We start from the raw sequence: 24,115 nt of genomic DNA on the forward strand, positions 1-24,115 counted from the left end.
AATGACATAATGTGACCCTTAGTGGTTTATATTTTGTAAATAACAATACAGGGATGAGATCAACTTTTGCTTCATAATTTTTATTTAGTACAAAATCACAGAGTAAAATTGAAATCTTATCTATGGGATTTGTACTACCACTTATCACTATAGCAGCTGAGCACCTGTGTAAAATCATCAGCAATCATTAATTTCCTAGTGGACTTCCTGGTGGCTCTTGTACTTCTCCCTTTTTTAGGTCATAAGTCTGCATGGAGTAGTTTTTTGTTTGTTTGTTTTGGGTTGGGGGAGAGCTGGTAGAGGCATGAGAATAAACGGGGTGTTTGAACTGTGATCATTTACTTATGGTGGAAAGACTTTCTCGATGAGAAAGGCTTTGCCACTCTTCTTAAAGATGATCAGACTCTGGATTCACCCGCTCCTTACTGGAGGATTGTTCCTCAGTCAGATCCCTTCAACAAAGAATGTTTTGTCTCCAGCTCTCACCTACTTTGTCCTGAGATTTAAGAGCTGCATTGTCCCAGAGAAGCTCAGCTGTCATGATGATTCATAGACTGAATTCAGTCTTTTATGTAGTTGGTTCTTGAGCCATTTGGAGCTTTGAAAATTAGGACCAAAATGAGGGACTTGAGTTCAGGTCTATGGCATGAGCCATGGAGAAGGTGGGCACTGCATTCTGAGCTAGCTGGCACCTGTGCGTCATTTTAATGTTTAGTTTCACATACAATGAGTTACAGCAGTGGTTATCAGTCGGTGGTCTGCAGACCCCTAAGATTTCCAAAGGGGTCTGCACCTCCATTTGAAATTTGTTAGGGTTCTGTACGTGAAAAAAGGTTTAAATAATCCAGACTAACACAATTACATGCATTTTTGTTCCCCTTTTGTTTATGACTGTACAGCTGTAAATTAGGAAGGAAAACTATACTTTAGCCACACTTCTTTACTAAGTAAGCTCTTGCCTGCATAAAGTCTCAGAAGAGTGACCATGTTATTATTCTCAAATCCAGATGTAGTACTCACTCATATCAAAATAGCTAATATAATATCTCGCCAAACTCTTGTCAGTGTCTAAGTATCTTCCTATTTAAGGATGGAATCACAGAACATATGCAAAGCTCTTTCCATCAAGTCTGCATTTCATATTAAATCAAAAAGTGTTTAGAAACTATTACGTCAACAAAAGCCTGGAGATTTAAAGATTCAGAACCACCACACCAGAAAGTTGTGGCTCATGTTAGAATGTCTGCTTTAGTTTTAAAATTTGCTCATTTCTTCTGATTAATATATGTTAAGTACATATGTTAAATATTTGTATAGCAGCAACATTCTGAAATGTTTTATACACTATGGGCAAATGTATTTCCTGGATCAAATTATTACTAGACCAAATTAATTCCTGGTGTAACTCCATTGATGTTAATGGAGTTACACCAGGAATTAATTTGGTCTAGTAATAATTTGACCCAGGAAATCTCCAATTACTATAATATTTGATAAATAAAATTATGCCTAAAAATCATTTACTGGATCAATATATTTTTCATTCTGCATATTATGTAAGTAGTGACTTCTCGGAATGCTTAGATAGAATATTTGCAGCTAAGAGGAGGGGACAAGTAGTGGTCATAAGGTCATTATCCTGGTTTTTGCCACCTTTGATGTGATAGAAGAAGTACAGTTACCATACTAGGTCAAGCCTATCTCTGTATATCCATTGAAGTGTAATGAAGTTACATTTTAATTTATTGGAGTTATGCCAAGGATGAAGTTGGCCCAAGATATCCTTGCAGACACCTGAATGTATAGATAAAAAATATACGGTCTGTCATCAGTCTAATACAACATACTTGGCTTCTTGACCTGAACAATCATTAGAGAGACAAGGTGGGTGTGGTAGTATTTTTGATTAGATCGACCTGTTGGTGAGAGACAAGCTTTCAAGCTTACACAATCCTCTTCTTCAGGTCTGAGAAACATACTTATCATATCACAGCTAAATACAAGGTGGAACAGATCATTTGGCATAAGTAGTTAACATAAAGGACCATTCAAGGTGAAGTGGCCCATTAACTTCCCTCCAGTCACTGGGGAAAAAAGAAGGGAAGGGGAGAAAGCAGCTGGTCAGAGTTGGTAGCAGGTTATAGCTTGTTGTAATGACCTATAAAATGTAGTGTCTCAATTCACTCCATGATTTTTAGTGTCTAGCAAAGTTATGAATTTAATCTCCCAGGCTCAAATATACTGAACAATCATTGTCATTATTATTTATAGGCAAGCCACACAACCAACATACAATATGTACGTTGTGCTGTTTGAAGAATCTCTCTGTGTGTATATCCTCAACAGTAGGGGATGCTACATAAAGAATAAATAAATGCTACCTATGAGCAATTTTCACCAGTGTGTTTACAGCTGACGTGAGCTGCTGCAGTATGACCTTGTTATTCAAAACCAGCTGATAGTTGCTAATGACAACACAATATCACATAATATTTACGCACACACCCATCATAGCAGGAAAAATAACATTTTTAAAAAGACATTTTAGGAAAATTTAAATAGATGAGGGCTTAAAAGAGACCCTCCTTTATAAAGGTATAAAGTGGGTATAACTTTATCAGGGTCACTTTATAAGCAGTATTGGGCAATGGTGTGGTTTAAGACTATGGACCTCTGTTGTGTAAACCCAATTTTGCCACTGACTCACTGTATGATCTTGGGGAAGTTTCTCAGCCTTTGCCTATTTTCTCATTTATAAAATTGGGGATTTCTTCCTACCTCACAGGGGGATTGTAAAGAACAACAAATACTTGTAAAATGCTTTGAATTCATTGGGTAAAGCACTGTCAATCATTTATTATTCATATTATTACCTACCTTTTTAGTAAGACTCACTGGTTAGTTATTTGGTTTACAGTGGCACAGAGAGGCCCCAGTCAGGATCAGCCCACTTCCCCTCCCCCAGACTGCTGCACCAAGTGGCAGGTATGTGAAAATGGGGATAGCTGTGAGTCTGCTAATCCAGCCATAGTAAATCAGTTCTTCTATTTAGTCACACTTCATATTAGTAGCTATATTACATTAGAGTTAATAACCAGCTGATACATAATAGTGAAGTCATGGCAAAATTTACAGAGGGACTTGAATGAACTCATTAGTGCTTAATTACAACCAGGGGAAAGTAACATTCAACACTTACCAGTACAGGGCCAGCTCTGGAAGGGGCGGGGCTGGGGGGGCAGCATCCCCTAGCCAGCCCATCCATGCTACCTGGCCCACGCTGCCTGGGGCTCCAGCGGCAAATTAAAGGGCATGGGGCTCTGGCCGCTGTGGCTGGATCCCTAGGCCCTTTTAAATCGCGGACCGGGGGCAGCTGCTCCTTTTGACCCTCCGCCTCCCCCCACACACACAGGCAGCCCGGGGGGGGCCACTTTAACATCACTGCCCCTTTTGTGCCCCCCATTGGCGGCTCTGATAGGTCTCTACCAGCGGTGGCAGCAGCAGCAGCACTTCAACATCAGCTGAATATGGGCTGGTACCAGCGGCCACTTTTTACCAGTACGCTGTACTGGCCTGTACCGGATTACTTTAAACCCCTGAGTACAACCCATATTGACAATAACCTTTCTACCTCCTTAGTCAGACTTGTTTAAGATCTATAGCTCTTGGGGTGAAGTTTCTGTTTATTGCAGCTTGCTGGGTGGCATTTTAGTCACCTATAGCCCTACCTTCTTGGCCACAGTTTGTGTGTAATTTAGCTTCCTAGCCAGCTGGGAGAGGCAACTAAGGTTAAAAGAGGTGACACGAGACAGCAGAGTTCAGCTGCTTTTGTATAAGCATGTATTCCAGTCTTGCCAGTTACATGCAATTCCATTCAGTCATATTAAAGGTATTGAGGCAGAATGGTCTCTTGGACTGAGCACAGGGCTGGGTGTCAAGAACTCCAGAATCTTGCCTCTGCTGGGACACTGGGAGGTGTGCCACACTTATCACGAACCATGTGTGACATGACATCAGATACTTAGGAGTGGTTCCTGTTTATCTTTACTGGTACTACTTTTATGTTGACAGCATTTTATGAACATTAAAGTTGTTGACATGCAAATTATGGAACACAGGCTCTTTTCCTTACAGCACTCAGTTATCCGATCAAAACCCACAGGTGTAATTAAATGGATTTCTCCCATAGCAATTGAAAAAGTGCCCTGGATATCTATCAAAGTGCTTTCTTCTGGCAAGAGGAATTTATTTTCAGTAGAAAGGAATGAAAAGTCTCAAGATCAAAATGAAAATCATGTTGCATAGCATTTAATAAAGAATCCAACATTAGTATTAGAAAGAATCAGCATCCAGACTATATTATTAATATTTATATTGATATATTTTTAAACATGATCCTGGATCTCCCTTTCTCACTTTGTATCATTTCAAGGTTATTTCTGGTACCAGCGCATAGTTATTAGGTGTATCCACATTTTGCAAATCACCTTCTTGACAGCTTGTTTTGCCTGGAAAAACTGGTTAATTACATAGAAACTGAATTGCAGATCTAATCTTTGGAGTCTATTAACCTTGTACGTCTGGTTGATAAACATCATGTACCTTGTTCAAACTACCCTGTGACTTGTTAATTTCCCTTTTTATATTTAGGAAGAGGAGCCCCCATGCACTTCTCTTCAGACACCACATTCTAGTCAAATACTGATTGTCTCATATATCAAAACGATGTGACCATCCAGCATATTGGGGTAGAGACAGTGGTCCCAGTGTTAGTTGAGAGAGCAAGTGCTGATTGTCAGTATCTTGCTTCTCAGGCTAGAAAAGGCAGGGGATGCTACAGAGGCAATACAGCAAGAGCCTAGTCCTGGACACATTGGTCATCATCAATTCCCAGTGAAGTCAGTGCACAAGACTAAAGCTAAGTCACTCAGATCTGAAAAACAAAGATATCTAGCAACTCAAAATTGAAACAAAGGTGCTTTGTGGATCTGTAATGTTTTCCCATACCTGTGTAACCAAACACTCCAATGCCTAACCATTGAAATAAATACACCTTCTTATTTTGATATAGTCAGCTGTATTAGAATATACACATACTGAAATAAACAAAGCTGGGTTGCTTCACCACACTATGTTTCCATGGTGATGTCAACAGGACATCCGCATTAATTGTCAGCATGAAGGTACAGATGTAACCATGTGTCGCTGATGCATGGCTATGACCAGTGGCTCACCTTGAACAGATTTCTGGTGCAGGTCCTTCAGCATTCACACCAAACACAGCTGTGTTTACGCCAATATGCACACGGCTTTTGGAATGACATGAGGTAGCTGTAGGAAGGGAAGTGCTACACATGCTTAGCATAGCAATTGCAATCATTCGGAACTTCTTTCCAAACCTAATTTCTTCCAGCTCTGCAGCATGTGCCTTCAGTATCAAAGTCAAGAGGCTAAGTTTTAAAACAAAGTCAGTTGAGTTATCTGTGTGGAAAATAAATACCCTTTATCTTAAAAGGAGAACTTTTTCTCCAGGATTGCATAACTCAACAGGGTCTGAACAGACAGAGTGATGAATGAATGAGAGGCTTTTGAATAGAACAGCTAGTTCAACCCTCACTATAGCAATGGTACAGGCATAATAAGAATAAAATACTTTGCAGACATCTTCAAAGTGCTTTAAAATGCTAACTGATACAAACATCCATGTGAGTCAGTAGTATTCCCATTGTATGGATGGGGTAACACTGGAAGTTGTGAGTTCGTATGTTTGTGGAAGGCAGAATGTATTATACACTTGCAGCTATCTGTAAATTTAATTATTTAAGTACTTGCCCAAGTCAAAGAAACAGAGTCAGTCTTAGAGCTGTGATTAATATCTGGACTTTTAGTCTGGGATCACACCAAGGCACCAAAGCTATAAGGAAATCTTAGGGATCACAGCATAAAGAATGATCCAGCCCTACTTGTGGTTTGACAGGATAACTAAGGGTATTCACAAACCCTAACATTTAACGCTATCCAGAAAACTTGCCTTCAGTTGTTCTACTGTATAGCAGGGAATTCAGCATCTGTGGCACTGAACACCTAGAAAAGTCAAAATCTGATGTCAGGTCAGACTGTTGCCATTGATATGGCCAGTTTGCAGTTTCCAGTGTGTTCTTAGGATCTAAGCATCTGGTGTATTAATAAGAATGAGATTTTAATAAGCCTGGGAACCAAGATTCCTATTTGAGTGCATTTTAACATAACACTATGGAGGCTCAGGTTCAGTGCAGTCTTTGAGAGTGCTGGCATTGCAATGAAATGTATTACAGTTTACATACCCCATTTCATTTTTGATAGGACTCTCCAGCTCACCCGTGCACCTCTAGCTCTGTTTTCCAGCATCCCATTTCTTAGCTGGCACTTTATTTTCTTTTCTTAGGATTGTTCTAAATAGCACTTCATAGGCAAAGGCAATGTTCTCTAGGTCCATTAATCATATTTCTCAGACTTTGCAAAGGAGTAGAAATTTACTCCACTTTTAAGGACTATTGGCCACATTTTGTTCCTAGTTACATTGATGGAAATGCAGAGTTAACCCTACCCCTTTCAGCTTCTACATGGGGTCCATACACCTGTCACACCTACAGAATAATTTTCTGCCATCAGATATGTGCCCAGCTGTGGAAATGTCTGTAAAATGGTACAGATGACTCTCTAGAATGAGGCAGAATTTCACAAGCACAGGAAGAGAAAACAAGAGATTGTACTAGGAATGGCATCACCCTTGGGTAACCTTTGAATTCCAAGGCCCAGACTTTAATCACTTTACAAAGGCTGGATACTAAAGATAGAGCTGATCCTGGGGCACATTGCTTTGTGAAATGATGAGATAATATCACACAGAAGGGCAGACATACTAACCAAATGAGACACAGAATAAAAACAAGTTGTGAAGCTGGTTACACCTACTGTTAGGATTCAATATGATTAGCTGATGTTCAGCATAGCCTGATCCTTGTAGGTACTGCATCTCATCATTCCCAGTGACAGGGCCAGAAAGGTATGTGGTTGTATTCACAAATTGTCTCATTAAAAATAACCTGCAACTTATTTGTACGTGAATCAAGCCTTGAGACGCTGGTTATGAAGTTGAACGGCAGAGGTAGTATTTTATTTTTAAAGTATCCCCTTTGAGGACACTAAAACAGTTTGTAAAACATCACTTTAAAAATAAAAAATAACATTGCAAACAAGAAAGCTGCCACAAAGTATTACAGAGCAGCAACCAAACCCTGGAAAGTAATTAACATGAGCGCTAAAGTGCTTGAGGTCATTAAATAACTGCCCAACCTGAATCAATCTTCCCTGTATAAGATACAATTAATCCTATTTTTAAATAGCATCTGGCTGGCTGCATAAACATTCCTGCGAATCTTTACGGCTTGGTAGTAAGATTGGGCCAGATCCACCAGTGTGGTATGCAGTTAGAAATGGTATCTTTCTTTCCGCCCTCCTACTCATAAATAAATACATAAATAAATAAAATAATCAAAGACCTAAATGTGGAATTCCGGCAGTTGCAGTTAGATTTCAAGGAACACGGCTGTATGGATCTCTCATGCACTGATGCCGCTAGCACAGCCCACAGCTGAATGGGGCCTGGGTACGGTTTATAAAGTGCCATCATTTATATTTTATGCCTGGTTTTAGGTAATATTTCTCAACCCAGCACTGAAATTGTGAATTTAAAAACAAACAAATTTTGAAATAATTCTGACTGGCTTTCAATGGATGATGGAGCCAGACAGACACCATGCTGGTGCCCATAGAGACAGAGCCATTTAAAAAAAATTAACCAAGCTGTGGTAAAACTTCACCTCCTTTAAAAACAAAACACTCAAACTCCACCAGCAATTCAGAAGACAGGATCTGCCGGTTGGCCCCTGGCTCACTGCAATGGAGCTAATAAAAGCTCTGCATGGTAATGTTTTAGACCAGAACCTGAACCTGCAGACACTCTGGGCAGAACTCTCATAGATCTGACTAAGAGTTCTGCACTTCGGGGCTGATCCAGCTCCCATTGAAACCAATAAGAGTCTTGCCATTGACTTCACCGAGTGTGGGATGGGCACTAGACTGACTGCAGGATCAAGATCTTACTTTGTGTTCAATGTCTTCCTACCAATTCACAAAACTACCTCCTGAAGTTCCTTAAGGGGTTTCATTCTTCCCCTCCATGCATGTGTATAACACCCGTTAAAATTAACAGCAGTTAAACAGGCATATCAGTGGGAGAACAGACCCCATCAACTGCCTTGGGAATTGATGACTCTAAGAAAAGAAACCCAGTAGAAATACTGGGAATTGCTAAAGACCCAACTCCCCTTAATAAACCGGGCCCATTGTTTCCCTGTTTTACCAGTCTGCCTACTGGAAGCTTAGTATACGTGACTAGTAAACAGGCCTTGTTCTATAGTAATGTGTCCGAGTCTGGACTACAGTGGACTCCTGTTTCAGCATCCCAGCAAGGATCTTGCGTGGACTCCCAGGTGCTCTCTCACTTGTGAGCTACAGGAATGTAACCATCCTGTCTCAATCCAGAGAGAGCATGTCACACCCTGAACTCTTCATCCAGTCCTCCCGGCGGCTTCATTGAATCTCCACTGGCAGCAGCTAAGCTAGTCTCCAGATGATAGCCATCCCCTGTGCCAGTTTCGAGCCCAAGGATCTGTCTCTGCACCAGCTTGGAATAAAGGCCGCCTTCTTCCATGAGCTCCTTGTGCATTCCCTGCTGCACCACTCGGCCCTTGTCTAAAACAATGATGTTGTGTGCCTTCTCGACAGTGCTCAGCCTGTGGGCTATGACAAGCACAGTGTGGTTCTGCAAGTCACCATAAATTGCTTGCTGAATCTGTTTTGGGGGTGGGGATTGGGAAGGGAAGAGATTAACATACAAATGTCACTGTTACCCACAGAGGAGAGTGTCTTTTATGACTCCTTACTAATAAATCTGAAATAACAGGTTTATTCTCCTCTGGATACACATGGATCTATTAACTGGATGTCCCATTAGTATTAATGGGAAATAAGCATGAATATCACTCCTCTGGATGGACGACTTATTCCTAAGAACTCCCTCAAACTGCTCAAAATTCAACTCACAAATCCTATCCGTGCAATGCAGCAGCTGCTGCTGCAGTCACCAACTAGTCTGGTGGGTCTAGAGATTACACCCCTGATCCTGCAAAGTGAACTCTCATTAGGACTGGGCCCTGAATTTAGAAGCCCCTCTATAGTGGCAGGGGCTGAAAGAAGATTGCACCTACTAAATGCAGTGGTTTGGAAAGAAGGGGATATTGGCTGGCTGAGCATCAATAAAGGCAGCATCACAAAAAAATGACATTTTTCTTAATATAGTAAGGCAGCCAGTTGATGACTAGCTATGTGTCAAATGGACACACCTTCTACCTGCTCAGAAACAAAGATGGCCATAGTCTCACAGCTGTCATCATTAATAAAGAATCTTGCTGTCATCGGTACTAATCCTGAAATGCATTAATGTTACACAAATACAAACCTGTATTTCCATTTGACTAGAGCCAGTTTCAGCCTTTCGTATATTTCAGTGGGCCTTTCAGGCAGGCCCTTCCAAACTCCGAAGTCCCATCTGTTTGTGTGTGGATGTTAATGAGCCCACACACATTTTTTAAGAATTAAGATTTCCTCAGTAACCATAGTCAAAACTTCCCCTCCATCCCACTGCTGTGGAGTGTGGCAGGTGCTGCACTCTGTCCTAGAAGTGGCTGCATTTCGATGGCTGGAAGTTCACATAAAGCCATGGGATAAATGTAAGGTATATTATAGTAAACATTCTTCCACTGCCAGCTTCAACATTTAAGAGTCAAGAGTACTTGTGGCACCTTAGAGACTAACAAATTTATTTGAGCATAAGCTTTCGTGGGCTACAGCCCACTTTATTGGATGCATGTAGTGGAAAATACAGTAGGAAGATCTATTATACACAGAGAACATGAAACAATGTGTGTTACCATACACACTATAAGGAGAGTGATCAGTTAAGGTGAGCTATTATCAGCAGGAGAGAAAAAGAACTGTTTGTAATGGCAAAGAAAATGGCCCATTTCCAGCAATTGACAAGGAGATGAAAGCAGGGGCGGCTCTAGACATTTTGTCTCCCCAAGCACGGTAGCATGCCGCGGGGGGCGCTCTGCCGGTCGCCAGTCCCGTGGCTCCAGTGGACCCTCCGCAGGCATGCCGCTGAAGGCTGCCTGCCTGCCGCCCTCCCGGCAAACGGCAGAGCGCCCCCTACAGCATGCCGCCCCAAGCATGCACTTGGCGTGCTGGGGCCTGGAGCTGCCCCTGGATGTAAGGAACTGGAGGAAGGGAGGAGGAAATAAGCATGGGGAAATAGTTTTCACTTTGTGTAATGGTGTCCAATTTGCAAATTAATTCCAATTCAGCAGTCTCTCGTTGGAGTTTGTTTTTGAAGTTTTTTTGTTGTGATATCCCTTATCACTCTCCTTATAGTGTGTATGGTAACATCCATTGTTTCATGTTCTCCGTGCATATATATCTTCCTACTGTATTTTCCACTACATGCAGCCGATGAAGCGGGCTGTAGCCCACAAAAGCTTACGCTCAAATAAATGTGTTAGTCTCTAAGGTGCCACAAGTACTCCTATTCTTTTTGCGGATACAGACTAACACGGCTGCTACTCTGAAACCTATTTAAGAGTCAGTTTTTCTTAACCGCAGGGATCGTGCTGTTTTGGGACAGGCACTGTAGACTACACCTCTTGCTATGGTGCCTCATATTAAGTTGCATCGTGTACTGAGATGATAGTGTACAAGTTCAGAATACAATACACCTGACCGCTCCTAACAGTGTTCCAGGCTCACTGTACTGCACTGTAACGTCAGCATGAGATATGCCCTTAGGTCCTGCTGTGGGACTTCAGCTCCACAGTCTGACTCAGATGAGTGCTACCAACTGAATCATTCTGACATGAGGTATTCAAATCAGCTGCAGTCAACCGTGGATCTCAAGTCCTCGCATTTTTGCTTAATTATTCAGTAGATCTGCAGTCATATTACCTCCCTGAGCTGTGATTTCATGAGATCCCTGAAAGCAAAGCAAGTCTGGGGAAAATCACTACAGTAACTCCTCACTTAATGGAGGTTAATGTTGTTTCGTCGCTGATCTATTAGAGAACATGCACATTTAAAGTTGTGTGATGCTCCTTTATAACGTTGTTTGGCAGCTGCCTGCTTTGTCCACCGCCTGCAGAAAGAGCAGCCTGTTCAAGCTAGCTGGTGGGGGCTTGGAACCAGAGTGGGCTGGCAGCCCCGTCAGCTTCCCAGTCCCCTAATTTCTCTGTGCGGCTACCTCCCAGTAGGCTATCAATTGCGAGGCAGGTCAGGTGTCCCTCCCACAACTGCCGTGTGCTGCTCCTGCCCTCTGCCTTGGAGTTGCTCCTGGGAATCTCCTGCTGCTGTGCAGGGTGTGGGGGGGGAAGAGGGGTGTTGATATCAGGGTGTCTCCCTCTCCCCTGCTCCTGCACCCCATCTCCACAGAGCAGGGGGGTACACAACAGTACTCAGGACAGAGGGAGCTTGCTGGCAGCAGCTGCTGTCTCAACTTGCTGATCTACTTAAAAAGGCAGTGTACTTAGAGTGGGGTCAGCGTACTTAAAGGAGCAATGCATGTCTGTCCCACACACACATGCACTGCCCAGCACTTTGGAAAGTGGAGAGAGTGGTGCACTCCAGTGATAGCATGGGTTCATCATCACATTCAGTTTCTGCAGGGAATGTTTGCAGCCACTGCCAAACCTCTATTGTGTCTCCTCCCTCCATTCATGCTGCCTTGTAGAGTGTGAGGCTACATTAATAACGTGTTAACCCTTGAGGGCTCAGCCGAGTGCTAGTTAATCATTTAGCAGTAAGGCATTCCCCGGGAAATATCCCACCCTCTGACTCCACCACCTCAACCAAGCTTTACAATCATCATTTCTGTGTACGGTATTAAATTGTTTGTTTAAAACTTACATATGTGTGTATATATAGTCTTTTATCTGATGAAATTTTTTTTCCCTGGAACCTAACTCCCCCTATTTACATTAATTCTATGGGGAAATTGGACTCGCTTAACATCGTTTCACTTAAAGTAGCATTTTTCAGGAGCATAACTACAATGTTAAGCGAGGCGTTAGTGTACTCAGATGGGAGCTCTCTATGGAAAATGGAGGTGCTGCAGAAAGTGGTGCTGGCGATTCACCAACTTTCCTTCAAGATGATACCAAAGTAATATCCCAACATGGTATTAGGGGGCACTGGGGTACCAAGGTGTCATACCAGACTAGACAAAGGCTCTGACTGCTCACTATCCCTGAAGGCTCCCTGGGTACTGTTGGCAAGAGCAGAGAGGCTCATTCTGGTGTCCTGGCTACATTCCAGCTCAGGCAATTACATTCTGCCTTAGTGCAGTTTCACCAGGATACAATTTTCTCCACTCCCTATCCTAAGCTGTTGTGTAATGTTGCTGTGCACTGTTTAACTTCTTCCCTGGGCAAAGCAATTCGTATCTAACCTGAATTAGTCTTGGTATGTTATAGATGCCAGATCATTCCCTCTGTAATGGTTACAAACTTGTCTGACAGAAGATAAAGCGGAAATTAGTTTCTAATTCTCACCTGCTCATACAACAATTGCCAGATGTTAAGAAGGCAACATATTATGTCCAGACTATGCAGGCCCACCACCTAGAAATTGCAGCTCAAGTCTCTGCCCATCTGTACCCCAAGTCCAGACTTAACTCCTATTTATTTCCTGGAATAAACTGAATTAGCCCTACTAACCGTGTGTTCACTCTCTGCATCCAGGGCACTTGTGGCTTCATCTAGGATTAGGATTGGGGGGGCTCGGATCAAAGCCCTTGCAATAGCCACTCTCTGCTTCTGGCCACCAGACAGCTGGGCTCCTTTTTCACCAGCTTCTGTTGGATGAAAGGCAGGGGGGGAAATGAGACCAAAAAAATCAAGATGTATCACTGGATTCAGATTTCTTTCAGTACACTCCTGTGAGGTAAGGCAGTGGAGAGGTTCACTACAGGAACCAAAAGTATTTTGGTACAAGAAGAGAGGCGTGTTCTAGTCTCCCAGCAGCTGTTCTAACTGCCCTCCTCTGAAATGCTGGGCTGGGATTTTTAAGGTCATACGCCTCAATAAGGACCTGATCTAAAGCCCACTGAACTCAATAGGAGTCTTTCAGGCCCTAAGTTACCAAAATAACCCTGTGCCCCAACAGTAGCCATACCCTTAAAAGGATCCAGCAGTGGATCACCACAATCAACCCAGCATTTTAGGGGATTGATACATGCGACAGTGATTCCAAGAGCCCTTGGCTCTTAGGATGAGAAATGCTGCAAGAGACTGGAAGATCAACTATACAAAACCTTCACTGACCAGTTCTTCCAAGGAAACCTTAGCACTGAAAGGTAGCGCCAGTTATTGCTACTTCTGCAGATTTACATATACTGTCAGTTACGTGCGCTCTCTCCCCTAGGGACTCATTCTGCAGATCTTTCAGTGAAAAGAGACGGGAAGGAAAACTGAAACATTTCGGTTGCATCGTATAAGCTATTTCCCTCATTTGTCCCAATGCACAGTGCTTCTGTCACCAACACATCAGCTCTTGTTCCTACAGATTTATTGTCATTTTATTTTCTTGGTAAGCAGGAGCAGGTTGGTTTATGCCTCGCTGCTCAGTTTTATTGCTATTGGGTTGCTAAGAGAATAAGCGCACTGGAAAACTAAGAGACACAGAGGGTGTGTTCCGTCCAGGACCTGGCACTGGATGAACTACGAGTTAGAGATCCAGAGCCCAATCCTGTTCCCGCGGAAACCTGACACAGCCTCCCATTAGCCACATATTAGATATATCAGGGGCAACAACAGCACAGAGTTCCATATAAAGCCCGACCAGGTGCCACAGCCCTGACTTGGAGAGACCACCTCTGTGGGGAGAAGATAGTTCAGTCTCCGTAGCTCATTCAGTCCTTGGCCTCTCCGAGGAGTCTGTCAATAAGGATGGGGAGCAATTAGTGCTAACTGTGGTGAGGGTTTCCGTGATGTGGACACTTACCCAATAGGAAAACAGGCCTGAGACCAAACTAAGTTCACACACAGTAAGCCATGGAACAGAATAAACATAAGAATGGCCACACTGGGTCAGACCAATGGTCCACCTAGCCCAGTAGCCTGCCTACACTGGGCGATGCCAGATGCTTCAGTGGGAATGAACAGAACAGGGCAATTATTGAGTCACCCATCCTGTCGGCCAGTCCCAATATTTGGCAGTTAGTCAAAGGCCATCTTGGCCAACAACCATCAACTGCCAGTGAGTTTTGGTCACTGCTCACATGAGATGAATTTAATCTCTTAACCTGAGAGGACAGGCTCTGTATGTTACCACCAATCTCCAAGATGTGTTTTGGATATTTAAGTGCTATGCTTCTGCTGAACTGGAGCAAACGAAATGGTCCGTACTACCTGTATTGTAGCCATCTTGCAACTCTGTGATAAACGCATGGGCATTGGCCTTTTGAGCAGCTTGGACAACTGACTCAAACGAGACTGAAGTTAACCCGTACGAAATATTTTCCGCAATAGATCGAGCAAACAACACTGGCTCTTGGCTCACCAAAGAAATCTGCAGAAAGGAAAGAAAGAGGCAGTCAGAACCAAAACAGAACCATCACAGTTTAATGACTACAGTCCTCTCGCCGATTACAATAATTGGTTCCAGTTGGCTTGTGAGTGTAGATAGCAGAGTTCCACCATTAAACCTAAACCCAATGTGCCTAAACCAGAGAGGATTTCAGCAAGGGCACTAATTACACTCTGTTGTAGGCTGCCCGTGTGAACAATGCAGCTGTGCCCTCAGAATGAGCTCTTGGCTGACTCATGGAAGCTGCAGGACATTAGTCAGCACTGGAAGCACATTTTGCCAGATGTACCTGGTATTTTAGTGTGGGGAAGTGACTACGCACCACCTGCATATTGAACCAAGAAACAAAACTGGCGACACTGCAGGAGCCAAGGGTAGTAACACCTTCTAGTGCTTTGTGTTTTCTGCTCTGTTTGAAAGTGCAGCTCTTGGAGAACAAAAGTGAATCTGGTCTGTTTACCTCAGGTTATTACCCTATTAAGCACTGCAGCAATGGCACAAAACCTGCAGCTTCCGCTAGTGATACTGGTGCATTTTGGTTGTAACACTGCAAGCTCAGGGCTGCCATTTCTAATCCCTTATGTTTTCAGGTTCTCATGCAGAAGCTTGATGTGTATTCTGGATTGTAACCACTGCAGAGGAATGTTTATTTGTGGAAGAAATGAAGCCTGCAGACTTCCAGTGTCATCTTGGGCAAGTCACTTAACCTTTCTGTCTCGGCTTTGCTGATGGAGATCATATACATCACAGGGGTGTTGGAAGATTTAACTACTTAATATTTGTGAAGTACATGGAGATCCTTGGATAGAAGGTGCTGTAGAAGTGCGAAGTATTTAAAAAAAACTGGTTTATACTAGAATCTTTAAAAACACCCAAACAATCACAGACATGGTTCTACTTGTCTTAGGTTGAACTAGTCAAAACAAGGACAATTTTGGGGGGGAAAAGGTGCATTTTTTCCTCTTCTTCCTCCTCACTCCCTCAGCAAAAAAATGAATTCTTTTTTTAACCAGCTCTAGTCTCAGGCATTGAGGAAACATTTTAGAAAGAGAGAAATTAAATGTTGGGCCCAAATTTGACCAGACAGTATCCTCTGAATGATCTAAAATGCTTTGCTCCATAGCAGATTAGAGCTATAACAGGTTTATCAGTAACTCGTACCACCGAGTGCAGGAACTTGTGATCATACATGTTAACAGGCTGCCCGTCCAGCAGAACCTGCCCATCTTGAAGAGGGTAGAAATTCTCCAGAATATTGACGCAGGAGCTCTTCCCACTGCCTGATGGACCCACAAGCGCAGTCACTTTGCCAGGATAGAGGGTGAAAGACACATTCTGTAAATGAAAGAGGTGAGTGAGTGATAGCCTGTGTACCTGGCTTTTTATAGCATCCATGTATCTGAGCTGCAGAGAGTACACTAGAAAGGGCAGCTAAAACAGAGTGAAAACAGTGATCAGGGTTTTCTTTAGTGCTGCTATCCTACCACTGGAGGATTGGCTGCCTCCAGCTTCAATGCCAGGAGATGAGCATGTGTGAGCTCCCACTAGACAATCTCTGAATGTTGTATCATCTTCCGCCTCACTCCTTCCCTCCCCCACAACAAGCAGGTGGGCCCAACATCTTTTCTTCAAACTCACCTGTTCATAGAACAGGCATGTCCAAAAGCCAGGAGAGAGACTGCAGACCACATCCCTTTCCTCTGCTACTCTGACCCAACTTCACTTGGAAATGATCAGTGGCCCCTCTCCAGTCCCTAGTGATCTGGTGGCCACATCATAAAAGGCACAACCACAACTGGCAACTTTGTTGGTCGTCTCAATAGAGAAGCTGAGGGCTGAATGGGCTAGATCTGGAGGGTCAGGATTGAGGCACACTGGCACCTGGCAGCATGGGGACACTTTATCTGCTGTCCCTGTGCTATATCTGTTCTGTGGCTCAGTCTCAAAGGCTGACAGTCCAGCAATGCGCTGGTACCCATCCTCTGATCTCAGCCCTGCTCTTCTTGATTTAATGGGTGGATCCTTTTTCCAGGCCCTCCCTCCACCTACTGGAGGTCGAAAAGGCCAACAGCTTTCACTAGCACGACACAAAACAGAACATGCCCGCAGCTGCACAAGCCACCACCACCACAAATGGGCAGCTCTGCTCTCGGTTTCCCTCCAGTGTTATATCTATAAACACTTGGAATCTAGCTGATTCTCCAAGACCAAACCATTACCCATATATCCCACGGATCTGAGATCAGTACCTGGTTCGCCGTCTGCCAAGCCTCCCAAGTGACCTAGAAACATCCCTTCTATCTCAGTGTTAAACAGCTACAAAAGGCTTTCTAGTAAGTGAGCTCATAGATGGACTTTTCCAGCTATGCAAAATCATAGGCATGAAAGACAGGAAAAACCAAGAGACCTGTGTTAAGTTGTGCAAAGTAACAAAACTCAGCCTGTTACATACACTTGTTTATGAAAGTCGGCCAAAGTCGAATATGCAGCGACTGGTACAAAGTGGATGGGTTAGGTTCAGAAAACTGGGAAAATGGGTCAAAGCTCCTGGTAAAGTCACAGGTTGTCATGAGAACAAGCTTAAAGAGTCTACAAATGGGAGGGAATGTTGACAGTTGAAATCTCCAAAACATGTTTCAACTGGACGTTTTTTATCTGGGGGTCACTCAATGGGAGCGGGGGAAAGGGTGGGCTGGAAAAGAGCGAGTTTCACTGTCATGGCTGCCACCTGTCTCCTGGGATTGTCGGGCCTGCACTGTCCTGATCCGCAAGCCAGGCCAGAGAGGGTACCAAGGACACAGTCACCGCCACCAGATTCAGTCGAGTCCTGAACAATACATAGGGCGGGAGATGTGGGCTCCTGTTCTTACCCACTCCTCATGTGTCCTTCCTCCTTTCCCACGTTATCGTTCCTCTTGCCTATCCCCTCCTTTGGTTTTTGTCTAATCAGAGTCTGTCTGAACTGGCCAAGACAACTCCTCCTTTTGCACCACCATGACGAGCCTGTGACCAGAAAGGCAGCGAGTAGCAGTGCCTCAAACGGCCTGATGCTGATAGAAGTTTGCCAGACCTTGAGAGGCTGAGAAGTGGGCGTGCTGGGCCTGTATCCCTCCAGCAGCCAGTGAAAGTCAGCACCCGAGTCAGAAACTGCCTTTTCTCTCTTTGCTGTTCTTTTCTGTCCCTTTGTCTGTCTGTGGGTGTCTTATTTAGTCTTCATGGAAACAGGACTGGACTCCAATAACAGCAGCAGCCTCAGCAATAGCTCCAAGCCACCTAAACTAACTCTTCTCTCTTCCCCATCAAGGGCAGAGTTATCATCATCAATATCCTCTGTCAAACAGGGGCTTCTCCTATACAAAAATCTTATACAGCGCAAGTAAGGGAAAGGAAAGAAGGGGAATTATTACAATGAAAGCCTTACTTAACACTGTGCATTTCAAAGGCTTTCACTTTTTTTTCCCCCTTTCTTTTTCTGTGTCTTTAACAAAAGGTTAACAAACATTTAATGGTGGTTGCTACAACGGGAGTCACCAGCGATAATGTGACTCAAGACCCTGGACAACACTTAAGTTGTAAGAGTGAACAAGGGTTTTATTAATGTAAGTATCCTTTGTTAGGCCCTAGACGCCCTCTCTTCACCACACCGCCATGTGGACTGGTTCCCCACTATCTAGTTGCCAGGGTTTTGTCCAGTCTGGTTTGAAATGTCTCCAAGGATGGGGCTTCCAACATTTGGTTTTTAAGGAGGCATTAGACAAATGAGTTAGTCGGGGACAGTGTAGGTCCTGCCTCAATTTGCAGGACTGGACTAGGTGACTCCTTGAGGTCCCCTCTAGTCCTCCATTTCTATGATTCAATGATTATGCTGCAGCCTGTGATTGGTTAGTAATTGAACTGATGGAGAACTATTGCACTTAACCTATTCCAGGAGACAACGCTATCTATGGTGCCGTGTATTCAGGAAGGAAATGCTGAACACATGCCAAGACCCTCACCTGTAGGACTTGTGTTGCAGACCGGGTAGCATATGAAAAAGTAACATTTCTGAACTCCACTTTACCCTCCACATGGTCTGGGGCCAGAGTTCCATTGTTCACCATCGTTGGCTTGCGATCTATAAACTCAAACACTTTCTCAGCAGCTCCTACTCCCTGCATTAATCCGCTGTAGACAGAACCAACAGACTAAATAGAAACAGAAAACAGGCCTAGGTTACACATCTCCATGTGTCAGGGCTAGAGATAGGATCCGTTAGTAAAGAGAGAAATAATGATCGTTAAAATATATCACTCTCTTGTAAATGAAATAAACATGCACTGCGTAGTCATACTTTGCAATAGAAAGGACCAACCCAGCTGACAGGGCAGCAGCTAAGCCCAAGCTCCCAGGGAATACCATGAACGTATTACCGTATGCTGAGCCGCAAAAGAGTGGGGTCGTGTGCAAGGGTCTATCTCCCCTCACACCAATACCTAGTGGAGCTTTTGAGTGACCCCTCTCTGGCTGATGCTTGCAGCAGCACTGACTGCTGGTCTAAGACACACTGTATACACCTGCGATTTCAGGCTTTGGTCCAACATCCATTACACAGATGCATGCAATGGTGGAGTGACGGCTATGGAGGTTGTAGACGGCACGTGCATGTGACAGTGGAAGGAAAAGGAAATGCAGGGAGGGGTCTCCCAGAAAACAAATCACCCAAACATGGATTGAAACCCTCCTGTCGTTTTCCATGTGACCAAGACAAGCAGTTCCCATAACACCTGGGATTCTGCAGTAATCCTATGAATATGGGACGGCCCCTCCGTCCTCTGAAATGCATTTTATCAGAGCCCCAGTGGGAACCCGAAGCCCACTCCCAAACCCAGGTCTGCTATGCAGCAGATGGTGGGGCCGATTAGAGTAAAACGTCCCTGGAAACTCTGATACTCTTCACCTCCAGCACCAAGCCCAAGGCTTCAGAACAGACTGTGCAAGGAACAGGCATCCCATAAGGGGGAAAGGAGACTGGAAGCGGCACTGGATCCTGCAGTCCTGTGAACAGATGGCTAGTGCCAAGTGTGCTGCTCTTCATTCCAGGGGAGGCTGGAGCACTAAGGTGATTGCACCGGCTAGGAGGAAGTTTGGAGCTGATCTCTTCTGCCCAGATTAGCGGAGTTAATGAGGCGAGACAACAGCAGACTTGTGCAGGCTCGGCAATCCCAGGGCCATCTCAGACAGAATCCCATCTCGCTAATTCACTGCCAATTTAGCCATTTATAACCAATTAAATAAAAGAATCCAGCTAAGCTTTTAATGGGCCCTGAAATCAAACAAGCAGCCTCCAAACCCTTTCATCCTTCACGCAGGAAAGCTTGCCCGGAGGACATCCAGGACTCTGCCCTTCAGGCAATGGACAGCTTTCCGCTCCACTTCCTGCAGCCGGCTGTTTCATCAGCAGATGAACTACTTCTATTATTCTGCGAGAACAATGGGATTCTCCCCACCCCGTGCTGTTCACTGAGTGAGGCTGCCTTCTCAGCACACTGTCATGCTGGGGGCAACTGGACCTGGAAGCAAAGTCCCAGATCTAATCTGAAGGATATCCTACGGGAGCTAGTGCCAGCTGGTGAGGTGGCAGGAGAGGCCAGGAAACTCACAGGAATAACAAAAGCAACCAGAGGCAGAGCCTCAGCTGGTGTAAACCAGCCCAGTTCCACTGCAGTCTTTGGAGCTGGTTCACACCAGCTAAGGACCTAGCACTCGGTGTCATCTAGGGCCTGATTCTCTTGTGTTATTATTCAATGTGAGTCGTACCCAAACCTGGCCCTTCCGAATCAAAAGGGCTTTGTAAGGAGATAAGAGTGACCACAAACCTACCTGCTTTAAGAACTAAATGCAAAACTAATTTCTATTTACAGCTATATCTACACTACCACGGTAAGTCGACCTACGTTACGCAACTCCAGCTACGTGAATATCATTGCTGGAGTCAACGTACCTTAGGTCGAGTTACCGCGGGGTCTACACCACAGGGGGTTGACAGGAGAAACTCTCCCATCGACTTACCTTACTTTTCTCATCGACTTACCTTACTTTTCTCATCGGGGGTAGAGTACAAGGGTCGACTGGAGAGCGATCTACTGTTGATTTGGCAGGTCTTCACTAGACCTGCTAAATCGACTGCCGGTGGATCGAGCTCAGAGCTTCAATCCCAGCTGTAGTGTAGACATAGCCTACCTCACTTTCCTATAACACCCCTCCACCAATCAAAACCCTATATCCTGACCCAGTTATTACTCCTATCAGCTGGGGGGGAGGGGAAATAAACAGTGACCGTCATTGTTTCCATTTTTTAAATACTTGGGAGGTGATGAAATACTATGACAATGGTGACCTGGACAGAAACAAAACACGTCTACTTCCCCTTCCACAGCTTTCCAGCCTGGGATGTGAAAAAAATCTGGTGGATGCATAAGCCACACTCACCTCCATGCAATCTCCCAAGACAAATTCATAAATAATAAAAGATATCAGGTTTCCGCTGGTCATTTGCCCAGAGATCACTAGATGGCCACCATAGTAAAGGATACTGACTTGCACTACAAGAAGAGTCAGCTGAAATCAAGCACAGACACATAATCAGACAATGCTGGTTGTTTCTTGGGCTTATGCTTATTCATTCACCCAGCTGTCCAGAATTCACCAGTGTCATCTTTATTTCTGGAGTGTCCCAACGGTGTACTTGAGGTTGTGCAATAGATTGTAAATTCAAAGCAGAGACATTGATGTTGGAGGAACAAAGTAGCTCAGAAGCACAGGTTGATCTATGGGATTTCTGACTCATCTCTTTCATTAAGAATAATGGAAGAGGTGTCTAATCCCCCTGTGCTACTCTGAAAGTCTTAACTATAAAGCATCTGATGCTCAGGGGATGGTCAGAACAGTGGGAATTAAGTCAGATTTAAAAAGAGATCTGAACTAGAGAAGGGTTGAGAACTAGGGGTCACCAAATGAAATTAATAGGCAGCAGGTTTAAAACAAACAAAAGGAAGTATTTCTTCACACAATGCACTGTCAGTCTGTGGAACTCTTTGCCAGAGGATGTTGTGAAGGCCAAGACTATAACAGGGTTCAAAAAAGAACTAGATAAATTAATGGAGGATAGGTCCATCAATGGCTATTAGCCAGGATGGACAAAGATGGTGTCACTAGCCTCTGTTTGCCAGAAGCTGGGAATGGGTGACAGGGGATGGATCACTTGATGATTACCTGTTCTGTTCATTCCCTCTGGGGTACCTGGCATTGGCCACTGTCAGAAGACAGGATACAGGGCTAGATGGACCTTTGGTCTGACCCAGTATGGCCGTTCTTACATCTTAAGCAGTTTGTTTCTGGATTATGCTAGAGTTCAGGCTGGGGGTTGAATCAGTGCCAGGGTTTGGACTGGACAGGCCCAAAATCTCAAGATACCGTAATAGATACTGTCAGCATTCAAAGCAGAAAACAGGCCCTTTCTGATTTAGGATCCAACCCAGAAGCGGGATTCAGATTTGGGAATTCAAAGCCAAATGCTCTGCTCACCTCTTGAAACGTGAAGGGTTTGGGATTCTGGGCTGCCTCTAATTCGATCTGAACTGTACTGCAAGGGGCAAGGAGAAAGGAGCCATTCTGCAGGAGTGTGGTGTTATATCAGATATTGGGAAAAACATGAAACATCTTAACAATTGATTTATATGGAAAATTAAAATGAGATGAACTGAATTTACAGATGAATATATGTAAGAGTGTGGGCTAAACAGATAGACCTGAAGCATAACTTTCAGATCCCAGTCCAAACTTCCTCAAGGATCATGGGCATTTGAACACACAGGTTTTTTTTGTTTTGTTTTTGTTTTGGGGTGGGTGGGGGCGACACTCTTCTTTAGTTCGGTAACATGTTTCCTCAAGCAAGGGGCTGTAATTTAAAGCTCTGATTCTGAAAAGCCCCAGGCAATGGAAGGAAGCATGATCTTGTAGTGAAAGCACTGGCCGAGGACGCAGGAGATCCGAGTTCAGTTCCTCTCTTTGCCACAGACTCCCTGTGTGACCATGGGCAACTCCCTTCAATCTCCCTGTGACTCAGTCTCCAATCTTTTGCTCTGATGTTGGATCTCTTTCGCCCATCCTTTGTCTTGTCTCTTGAGATTGCAAACTCTCACTGTGTGAGTAGCCAGTGCCAACTACAATTCAACCTTGATCCCAGCTGGGACCTCCAGGTGCTGCTGTGATACTAATTCAACAACAAGAAATAACAGTTTGCAGATCCCATTAACCTCCCTGGGAGCTGCAGTGATTCAGCACCTTTCTGTCCCCAAGTTAGTGCCGAAAACTCACAAATCACAGAAGCGTAGGACTGGAAGGGACCTCGAGAAGTCATCCAGTCCAGTCCCCTGCACTCAAGGCAGGACTATGTAATAAGTAGACCAACACAATTAAAACAAAGAACTAACCTAAACATGACTCGCCTTAGAACTCCCTGACCAGATTAAATGCCCCATTTGGGGCCAAAAGGGAATATTTTAGCAGAGTTTTCATCTAGCCAAAAATGCCAGCTTTTCACTTCAGACTGAAGATGCCAGGAGAAGCCCATTTTCTCTATGCCCATGGTAGGCAAAGCTGTTATTAACATTGCTGGCTTCCAAGCAGAGGACGCCATAGGACCAGAAATCTGCCTCATGTGGTTAAAGAAAAAATAAATAAAAACACTTAGGAGCATAGGCAGGGTCAGCAGTGGTTTACATTAAGGGATCAGATGAGAGGCTGAAGTATATGGAAATTAACGAGCAACACACTAGTACCCACATGTGCCCGTGGTTCCACCATGCGGCACCCTGCAGCTGTTTCTTTCAAGGGCAATTAAGGTCAACCCTGAAATCCAGAAAGTACATGTAAAGTTCAGCGCAAACATTGGCACTGGAATGTGTATGGAGCTCTGGCCTGGGGCCTAATATGCTAGACTAAGTTATAAATCACAGTGGAATTACTCAAGTGTATTTCAGTGATGAATCCCGGTCATGTTGCGCATATGCTAAGAAGTGCTGCCTTACAGCCTCATCCAACTCTTACTTGATGTCAAAGGCAGTTTTTCCACTGACTTCAGTGGGAGCTGGATCAGACCCTTGAAAGAGAACTGGAAAATAAAGGTGCTTTGCATTTATCTAGCACTCTTCATTCCAGGTTCTCAGGTGGGTAAGGTGCAATCATAGAATACCAGGGTTGGAAGGAGCCTCAGGAGGTCATCTTGTCCAACCCCCTGCTCAAAGCAGGGCCAATCCCCAGACAGATTTTTACCCTAGTTCCCTAAATGGCCCCCTCAAGGATTGAACTCACAACTGTGGGTTTAACAGGACACTGCTCAAAC

At 44.2% G+C, this 24,115-nt stretch overlaps 1 protein-coding gene across 12 annotated transcripts in view; it reads right to left on the reverse strand.

The window, feature by feature from the left end:
• Window positions 1-4,360: 4,360 nt before the first annotated feature.
• The window catches only part of ABCB9 (ATP binding cassette subfamily B member 9), a 36,003-nt gene continuing 16,248 nt past the window's right edge, over window positions 4,361-24,115 (reverse strand). For 3 of the 12 annotated variants that reach the window (XM_030582950.1, XM_030582952.1, XM_030582951.1), the window contains exons 7-12: window positions 21,202-21,330; window positions 18,729-18,917; window positions 15,895-16,068; window positions 14,556-14,715; window positions 12,864-13,000; window positions 8,082-8,896 (exon numbers count right to left, since the gene is read on the reverse strand). In XM_030582950.1, coding sequence (XP_030438810.1) covers window positions 8,597-8,896; window positions 12,864-13,000; window positions 14,556-14,715; window positions 15,895-16,068; window positions 18,729-18,917; window positions 21,202-21,330 — 1,089 coding nt within the window. In that variant the 3' untranslated portion in view covers window positions 8,082-8,596. The other 9 variants (XM_030582954.1, XR_004002985.1, XR_004002986.1 and 6 more) reach the window with 9 other exon arrangements.

Source organism: Gopherus evgoodei, chromosome 13 (genome assembly GCF_007399415.2).
Source record: "Gopherus evgoodei ecotype Sinaloan lineage chromosome 13, rGopEvg1_v1.p, whole genome shotgun sequence".
In the NCBI taxonomy this organism is placed as follows: domain Eukaryota; kingdom Metazoa; phylum Chordata; order Testudines; family Testudinidae; genus Gopherus; species Gopherus evgoodei.